At 46.3% G+C, this 8,465-nt stretch overlaps 3 protein-coding genes and 1 long non-coding RNA gene across 6 annotated transcripts in view; 1 reads left to right on the forward strand and 3 right to left on the reverse strand.

Annotated features, from left to right (window-relative positions):
• Positions 1 to 271: 271 nt before the first annotated feature.
• LOC136196326 (fibroblast growth factor receptor 4-like) lies at positions 272 to 1,877 on the reverse strand. The gene is made up of 8 exons (XM_065985859.1): positions 1,458 to 1,877; positions 1,264 to 1,377; positions 1,048 to 1,208; positions 861 to 995; positions 738 to 808; positions 649 to 689; positions 496 to 595; positions 272 to 443 (listed from the first exon to the last, which is right to left on the reverse strand). The coding sequence occupies exons 1-8, from the start codon at positions 1,819 to 1,821 to the stop codon at positions 353 to 355; spliced, it is 1,077 nt and encodes a 358-aa protein (XP_065841931.1). The 5' UTR covers positions 1,822 to 1,877; the 3' UTR covers positions 272 to 352.
• Positions 1,878 to 2,365: 488 nt separating this feature from the next.
• On the reverse strand, positions 2,366 to 3,617 carry LOC136196327 (uncharacterized). 2 transcript variants are annotated; one of them, XR_010672134.1, is made up of 4 exons: positions 3,345 to 3,617; positions 3,036 to 3,270; positions 2,834 to 2,983; positions 2,366 to 2,771 (listed from the first exon to the last, which is right to left on the reverse strand). It is a non-coding gene; the product is annotated as an uncharacterized lncRNA (long non-coding RNA). The 2 variants fall into 2 exon arrangements; XR_010672133.1 differs by having other exon boundaries at positions 3,036 to 3,611.
• LOC136196318 (uncharacterized) lies at positions 3,477 to 6,644 on the forward strand. 2 transcript variants are annotated; one of them, XM_065985842.1, is made up of 10 exons: positions 3,477 to 3,619; positions 3,878 to 4,777; positions 4,836 to 4,925; positions 4,994 to 5,101; positions 5,189 to 5,352; positions 5,420 to 5,545; positions 5,640 to 5,710; positions 6,091 to 6,131; positions 6,187 to 6,286; positions 6,349 to 6,644. In XM_065985842.1, the coding sequence occupies exons 1-10, from the start codon at positions 3,565 to 3,567 to the stop codon at positions 6,485 to 6,487; spliced, it is 1,794 nt and encodes a 597-aa protein (XP_065841914.1). In that variant the 5' UTR covers positions 3,477 to 3,564; the 3' UTR covers positions 6,488 to 6,644. The 2 variants fall into 2 exon arrangements, with proteins under 2 accessions (XP_065841914.1, XP_065841915.1); XM_065985843.1 differs by having other exon boundaries at positions 3,488 to 3,619; positions 3,893 to 4,777.
• LOC136196323 (lariat debranching enzyme-like) overlaps positions 4,664 to 8,465 on the reverse strand; it is a 4,554-nt gene continuing 752 nt past the window's right edge. Inside the window, exons 4-12 of the mRNA XM_065985853.1 lie at positions 8,379 to 8,461; positions 8,209 to 8,330; positions 8,073 to 8,158; positions 7,908 to 8,015; positions 7,677 to 7,853; positions 7,479 to 7,624; positions 7,373 to 7,430; positions 7,232 to 7,298; positions 4,664 to 7,174 (exon numbers count right to left, since the gene is read on the reverse strand). Of these exons, the coding sequence (XP_065841925.1) occupies positions 6,945 to 7,174; positions 7,232 to 7,298; positions 7,373 to 7,430; positions 7,479 to 7,624; positions 7,677 to 7,853; positions 7,908 to 8,015; positions 8,073 to 8,158; positions 8,209 to 8,330; positions 8,379 to 8,461 (1,077 nt within the window). The 3' untranslated portion in view covers positions 4,664 to 6,944. The remainder of the gene's footprint in view (positions 7,175 to 7,231; positions 7,299 to 7,372; positions 7,431 to 7,478; positions 7,625 to 7,676; positions 7,854 to 7,907; positions 8,016 to 8,072; positions 8,159 to 8,208; positions 8,331 to 8,378; positions 8,462 to 8,465) is intronic.

The following is an 8,465-nucleotide window of genomic DNA, read 5'->3' on the forward strand; positions in this document are numbered from 1 at the left end:
TAGATTCGACGTTGACTGCTAGTTTGGCTCGTGAAATTTAGACCTGCTAGCTAAGGGATTGCTCTTCTAGTGGAACGCGCTTTGCTCTCGCTTTCACGCCTCGTACTTCGACGCGCTTTGCCGTAGGGGCTGGTTCTTCCCCTTTCGACGTGCGCGGATGCATCGCTCGCGCGTGGGAAACACTGGCAGTGCGAAAACGTACACAGTACCTGCCTGGAAGCAGTAGAAACGAGGAAAGACGGACGTGGGCGACGTGGTTTTCCCTCAGACGTGCGCTAATCGTATCCGGGTAGAATTCACGTTACAGAAAACCAGGAAAACATACAAAATGATAAAAATTTTCTCGTTCCTTTCAAGCACTTGTTTCAAGTTTGTCGATGATTTTTGAAAAAGTCGGTCGCTGCGAGGGGTCACTGTTCCAGCACTTTTCCATCAAAGAACGCCTTCAGTGAAAAATTATTACAAAAACAGTGCTAGCCTAAAAGACACTCTTACAGGTTGGGAAGACAATCTTCAGGACAACGCAAGCGATAGTTGTTGTATGCCAGCTGGTCGTAGAGATCTTCGACAGCTATGTCAGCATAAGGAGTCTTCCCTAATAAATATGTAAACGTTTATGTAAAAGCTGAACAACCTTTTGCATAATACCGAGAGTAGAAATTTCCCAGACGACAACGCCATATGACCATCTACCAGAGAAAACTATTTATAGCCGCGGAGTGAAGCCTTCGACTTACACATCGCTATATTCCGTGTATGATTTATCGGTCAAAACTTCCAGTGCCGCCCAACGGGAGGAAACGAAGTCCTATTTGAGTGATCGTATTATCTAAATACGGTTGTGGTAAGCAGGCACATACGTTGTCAGACGGGCTGGATATGACGCTGCCAATTTCCTGGAAGTGAGAGTCTTTATTCAGACCAAAGCCTGACACTTTCAGGACGTTTCCGGCAAAGACGAGGACATGTTTAGCTGCCAAGTTTCGATGCAATAACTAAACCGCAAACATCCAAATTCAAGAGAGTATCGCACATGCATGCACGTACTCCTTTTGATACGAGGTGATTCATCCCTCGAGCAACTTGAAGAGAATAATCTAACTTCTGCTTGTCAGTCAACTCGTCTCGACTCGGTAGCAGTCGAGCCGCCACCAAATTCATTCGCAAGTCGCCTAATTGTGACAGTTCCATCACCAAGGAAAAGGATCCTAATCAAAGGAAGTCTTTGAAAGCAGCTTATCTATATATAAAAACTTCCTTTACCGTTGATGAAAGAAACTCCAAGCATCCTGAGGACGTTGGGATGGTTTCCGGCCTGCCGCATGTTGTCCGCTTCCAAGGAGAGCTCGTCCACGTTGCGACTCGTGTCGCACGTTTCTACATGCACAACGTTCAAATTTCGTTACGATCGACTTCGCCGCACTTCGTTCATATATATGAGGCATGGGCTGACGTACCTCTCAGTCTAGCTATTTTCACGGCGACTTCGATCGATTTCTTTGTTTTGGGGTCATTCGCTGTTGCTCTGACGACCGTGCCAAACATCCCTTCGCCAAGGCGGCGAATAATTTCGATACTTTTTCCCGGCCATTCCCACTCGCTACCGAATGACGCCCGCACCGGAAATGCCTCCTTGATGATGGCATCGCTGTTCGTTCTGATGCGGAGCGGTGGCACGCCAGTCTCGCCAGCGGATTCGTCGGTGATGTAGTAGTGACGCTTAGAGCAGAAACGACGCGTTACAAGGAGGAGGACGATGAGAAAGATCGCAACGAAGAAAGAAATTGCGGCAATGAGGATCGCTATATACGAGACAGGCATGCTGACGTCTTCAACTGTGTGGCGACTGAGCCCTCAGTAGACGAAGGTTGACGGCAGACTGAGCTGGGTGGAAGTGGCTTCGACGGTTTTCTCCTCTTCCTTATGTTGACACAGGCACCGGCACTGTCCGTGTACCGCCCCCATTGATGACGTCAATTGGATGACGAAAGGGAACCACGCAGGGTAGCAAATATTCATTTAGCTCTAATAAGCATGTACGATCGTTTCCCTACCGCAATGGCTGCTTCAAAACAAATCTCTGCTGAGCAGAGCTAACCCATGCGACGGAAAGACTATATGCCGTACAGTCGTACCGTTGTGCGTAATAGGCGTCAGTGCCGCGTCACTGTACGTAATTACCTAGTTGCATTGAAACTAAGTTAAAGCGGTCACTGTGCAGGTTGCTGTCACAAGGCCACCATTCGATCGGAGAACCGATCGAACGGTACACAAATCGAAGAACAAAGGCATTGTTGACACTTCAAGTTCTCTTAGTCTAGATATGGGTTTTGAACGGAAAACAGTGCTGAGTCTGTTATGCACATTAGAAGAAAATCTGTTTGATTTCATATAAAATATAGCCGTGAAAAAGAACATTTTGGTGATAAAAACAGAGACTTAATTACATAAAAAAGAGAGACCTGGTCTATTTTTCAGTTTTAATTAAGTTGCATAAAAATTGTAAATTTGTAAGGAGATAAAAAGCCCTCGTTAATAAACGAGTCAGAGCAATTCTGATTCTTGGCATCGTGTACTGCCGTTCGCAAGTCTTCGCAGCTCACGCCGGTAGGGAGAAGAAGTGGAGCAGTGTTATTTATCATTTCAAGCAAGTAGCTCTCTCCATTGCCAGCCTCTCCACAAAGAATGTTATCTTTGCGGGTGATGCTAGTTTGCGACTCGGAGTTGGAGCCTGAGTAAATATTGACGAATTTTGTCATATTTTGTGTTATCTAAAAGAACGTCACGGTATTGACTATTCGAAAGCATTGGCAGTGGTAGAACATAGAATTACCTCGAGGTAGCCGGCATCATTCATTCCGAGATACTGGTACCCTTGCAGACTTTGCTCCATCACCACTCTCAACTTAACCTTGTTGTCTTCGGAAGTGAATTCTCCCTCCAGGTTACTGTTTAGAAAGTCGACACTAGTATTGATCACTTTCTGTAAAACGCGTCAGTGAAAACGAGACCAAAAAGCGTGCGTGCAATCTTACAACTGACTGCCATCTCTCTGCTCTTTTAGTTCGAGAAACAGGGGCAAGTTGAACCAACGTCACCAAGCATAGGAGATGAAGAACAATTTTCAAAGTAACTTGGAGTGCCATTGGTAGCAGGAGAGCAAGTGTACTGTTGTTATATTTGCTATAATAGTTGTGGTGACAACTGAAACTGATTCATTCCTCCCAAAGTCAAACTTTATATACTGTGCGAAGGTTGAGGGATAGGAAGCTAGGGAAAATTCGACGCTATAGTGGGTGGGATAATGGTCTCCCCCGACCCCTGAAATTAGCGCAGGAAATCACCTCATAGCTCCAGGAAATGCACAAATTCCCTTCCCTAGCTTCCCAGTTCACGAGCCGTTCCTGCAGACGGTCGGTCCCCGGCAATCAGTGCCGGAATTTGAATGTGGCATCTCTCTCGTCGTGCGTAAAAAGACGTCATGCAATCACGTGACATTAGTTTCCTTTGCGTGGTACTGTTCGAAGAAGCTCCCAGCGGTGACGAGTAGTCAGATCCTAGGCAATGCTAAGCCAAGCCAAAGGACTTCAATACGTCTACGTAACAGGATTTTTACAAAGTAAGACAGCCCGCGATCGAGCGCGGCCCCTGACCTCAGAGAGACTGAGCCAACTAACTCACTGATGCCGTCATTGTAATTGCGCGAAGTTAGTAGCCCACATAGGCGCCTTGCAGTCGACAGTCGATTTTCATAACTCTTGTTCTCGCTCGATCCTTCGTTGACCCCGCGAGGACGTCCCGCGCAGTCGTTTAGCATAAAGGGTGGAACCTGCGGTTGCGGTTATCTGAAAGATGCTTATTCATTAGCGGTTGTTAGTGATTAGTCTTGCAGCTATATGCCGCAAGGAGTCCTACGACCTGCCAACAAAAAGCTGCAGCGAAAACGTTTCTGTTGGAACGCCTTTTCAAATTGTGTGCGATTGCACCGGGTCCTGTTATTTATCCGAAAAGGCACATTGGACGCATACAAATGAGACCAACTTCTCGGTCGACTGCAATATTACTGACTCTGTAAAATTGTATCTCAAAGTAGAAGACACGTCAAAGAACGCACTTGGAAAATACTCGTGCCTTGAAAAAGACAACGGTGAGACGCGCTCTAAGTTGTGCGAGGTCAACGTAGTGAAAAGACCTACAGCACCAAATGTGACTTCAAACTGCAGCAGGCCTTCAATTAGCAAAAGCATAGTAACTATCGAGTGCCTAAAAAGTGGAGAAAGCGCGACTCTTCACTGGAATGTGACGAATGGAAACGTCGACAAATTTCGTCAAAAATTCGATAAAGAAAACGGAAGCATCGTCCTTTCTTTCGATCGCGCGGATTTTAGAAACGAGACTCGAATTAGACTCGTTGCCTCGTCCCCTATTTATGAATATGAGAAGAATTTGATGCAGTATAACGAAAGTGACATTCCGACCATCAAAAATGAAAACACAACTTCCACTCCGACCCCTCCGTCGTTGCAGCCCGACAAATCGACAGATACTATTTACGTCGTTACATTTTGTGCTTTGGGAGTTGCAATTTTGGTGTTCGTACTCGCGTTTTTCTTGGTAAAGCACGTCAGGAAAAGACGGCAGTGGGACTATACTGATGCTGATAGACGTGGATGGGTGGACGTGAAAGCGGACATTTTCGCCGCGCGTAATATAAAAATTCTGTCGGAGCAGCTCGGTCGGATTTCCGCTAATGATATCGTTTTTCACGGTGTTCTCGGTAAGCGGAAAGTATTGGGCAGGAAATTGGAACTAGAAAAGGTTAAGAAAACATTTAGGCGAAGGCCACTTTGGGAAAGTTTACAAAGCTGCGTGGAAGCGTTCCAGTTCCGAGTCTGAAGTAATTGTCGCGATAAAAGTAGCCAAGGGTACGTAAGGAAGCGTGCATGGGGAAACGTGGGAAACGAGGGAAAAAAGCCGCATTTTCTAATTCCAGACATCGACGAGACATGCCACAATTACCTCCAACAAGAGGCCGACATTCTGCGCCGAGTGGGAAATCATCCGAACATCGTTCCCCTCCTCGGCGTCACCTACGACGAAGGTAAACGGCCCCTAGCTGCCCCTCGCGCGGCTCGATCACGCATGCAGACACCCAAATCGCATTATCAACGTTTTTGCATATATACAGATAGCGTTTCTCTATCGCTTGTGCTTGGATACGCCCAAAACGGCACCCTGAAGACCTATCTCTATTCGATTCGAGATGCGGAGGAGAGAAAGGGAGGCGACAAATTGAAGTTCGGCATCGCCACGCAGATCGCTCGCGGCATGGAGTATCTGGTCTCGCGCAAGGTAAATAGTTTATCCAAAGGTTGGATAAACACACTTTCTAGGCGAGGTTTTCTCGTATATCGCGCAGTGCATCCACGGCGATCTGGCGGCTCGAAACGTTCTCGTATTCGCCGACGACGTCGTGAAATTGTCCGATTTCGGCATGTCTCGATATCTGACGAACGATGAGCAGTACTACAGGAAAAAATCGACAGTAAGACGACCGCGTAAACCCCTTAGTCAGCAATACGGCGACCAGATGGCGAAGCGAATGTGGACCCAATTATAAGTAATTGGCTCTTCTATAGACCGTGACCCCAGTTAAATGGACGGCACCCGAAGCGCTGGTCGATCGACGTTTTAGCGAAAAAAGCGACGTGTAAGCCACACATGCAGAGCGAAAAGCCCCCTAGGGCTCTATAGGAAAAAGGCTATAGCCTAAAAGGACATTACGATGCAATGATGCAATATACAGATATACGCAAATTACATATGCGTATACGTATATAGTCAGTACCACGTGGTCAGTACGTCCTGTCTGTGGGTCACAAAGGGTTAACAGGTCCATCCTCGATAGAGGCCGTCGCACCGTATGTACCGTACTACCTGATTAATTAACCGCGTCCTGTCTGTACAGGGTCACTCTTATCTCTACGGTATTAGACAGGTAGTTGACCTTTACATATACATCACCTATAGACGGATTCTTCTGCGCAGATGAGCGCAACGCCTGAAATTGCTTATGACTTATGTATTTAGATGGTCATTCGGTATCGTCTGCTGGGAAGTCGCTACATACGGTTATCGAGACCGACTTACGTATTAATTACATACATTTATGTATTCTTTGTGTAGGAGGGACTCCTTATCCAGGCGTGCCGGTGTCGACGTTGTGGGATCTCCTCACGACGAAGAACTATCGCATGTCGCGACCTCGCAATTGTCCGGATTTGCTGTAAACTCTTACACAGAGCGTTCTCGCAGAGAAAACTCTGACAGCAATGGCCACTTTTTTAGGTACACCATAATGGTTCTCTGCTGGAATCACGCGCCGTCAGAGAGGCCCAATTTCAAAAAGATCTGTCGCATGTTGGAACCGGAGACAACGTTACCTGTTGTCGAGAGCAAACAAAATCTGAAAGCAGCTGAAAAATAGCCTGGTTTAGTTGGTGGCATTCAGCTTTATGTGGTATAGAATCTCTTAGCGCATTTTTTGCAGGTTTCCGTGGTAGGAATTCTTTCAGCAGTTCATTTTTTTCTGTTGGTTGTACCGTGGTTTTCTTGTATTCAAATAATCGCACTACTTTCGACAAGTGTCCTTTCGAGTTTCTATAGGATGCGAGGCGGGGCCATGGGTCGGAGGGCCGTGTCTCCTCGCAAGGCTGTCGCGTCTCGCAGCGCGTAACGAAAGCAGATCGCGCGATTGGGGCGAGAGGAAGCCAAGGGGGGGCCAACTGCCGGATCAGTCGCTTACCGTCCATTCCAGACTATTGCACGACAATTCGTCGCTGCGAAGCGAGCCAACGTCCCGATGTAAAGCCGCGTGGAGCTCTCATAACGCCTCCATGATCGCTGAGGAATTTAGATGCGCGCTAAGTGTAAAATACAGTCTACTACGCAGAACCTGTTTCTTCATGCTCTCTGTCATTTTTTGGTTGCTTTAGAGGAGGCTCTTCCTCTTCCTCTTCCAAGTCCAGATCGATTTCGTCGGGATTCGGAGCTTCGAGTCCTTTCGGTGCAGCTTCCCCTTCGAACGAAACCGCTTCAGTACTCTGCTTATAGAAATTTTCTATTCCAATCTTTCGGCAGAGTTCTAACGTCTGCGGGTTTTCGGCAAGACTCGCTAAACTGAAGCAGTCAAAAAAATATTCGTGGAAAACATTCTAGTCACGTCTCTTACGTGGAGCAGAGTCGACTGCAGCAGATTGATCAAAAACGGGAGCAGTTGCAACGAAATTTTCAGGAACCTACACAGTAGACATTTTAATTTTTTATGACTCATGTAGCACGAAAAATTAAATTATAAATAAATAAATCTTACCCTGAGATCTTGAAACGCCTCTTCGATTTCCTTCAACGAGTCCTCGTTAGCTTGATACCTTTCGACATAGAAATGAAGCTGATTAATTTTAATTTTAAAAAATTACTTATTAAAGTCGTCTGTTCCTTGCGAAGGCAGAGAGGGCTGCCACCGGTCTGTCGCCAAGAGAGATTGAGTTGCCTTGACAATAGCAAGCCATTCGCTATCGTATCTCAGCTCCTTGGGCTCGTCACTGTCAGGAAAGCACAAAACCTAGACGCAAATCGCGTGCTTCTTCAAGTACAGTCTCAACGCCTTCTCGTACCTGGAGAAAGTCTTTTCCAGGAATGCATTTATCTAGGGCAAGAAATCTCGTTTGGCTATCGGCGTGGTTCACGATAGCCGCAAATTTGACGTGCAAGTGCGCGCAGAACCAATAGGAAGGCTTTAGACGAGCTAAAATCTCCTCGAGAGGAGCCGCTCCCAAGGAATTACTGCATATCTATAGAAACTCATTTGCTTTATCAATGAATCAATGCATGCTTTGTTTCGTTACGTCGTCTTGAAAATAGGGCTTTTTTCGTAGGAGTTCATCGACGTTTCCGTGGTGGTAGACGCCTCGTGGCCAATCATGAGATAGAAAGATGTCAATGGGTTTAGATATCTTAATCACAACGTAAAGATAGTTCGCGAATAACTTGATGGTGACGTCACGGTTTACCAATTTGCATCGAAAAATTTCGAAATCTCTAATGTGATAAATACTTCTCATTGTCTGGTTGTCGAAAGGAGGAGCCTCGAAAACTCCTACAATGACCCATTTACGTACTCAAAACACGTGGAATTGACTCCAATACCTTTGTAGTAGTCGTGGGATTTGTAAATGCCAGACACGCCTCCGATTCTCAGCCCTCCAAAATTGACCAATCCAGCGCGACCGATATAGAATATATTTGGAGCCACCCATCCCCCAAGAGGCCTATAAAAGACGATCCAATAAAGGCTATAGTGCAGTGACATTTTTTACATTTCCCAAAGATAGTCGGACGCTTCGTGATTGCCCCCAATGAAGATAGTCAAAACGGGAGCTCTTCGTTCGCCAGAATAGTACTAT

This window comes from Oscarella lobularis, chromosome 15 (genome assembly GCF_947507565.1).
Source record: "Oscarella lobularis chromosome 15, ooOscLobu1.1, whole genome shotgun sequence".
Classification (NCBI taxonomy): Eukaryota; Metazoa; Porifera; class Homoscleromorpha; order Homosclerophorida; family Oscarellidae; genus Oscarella; species Oscarella lobularis.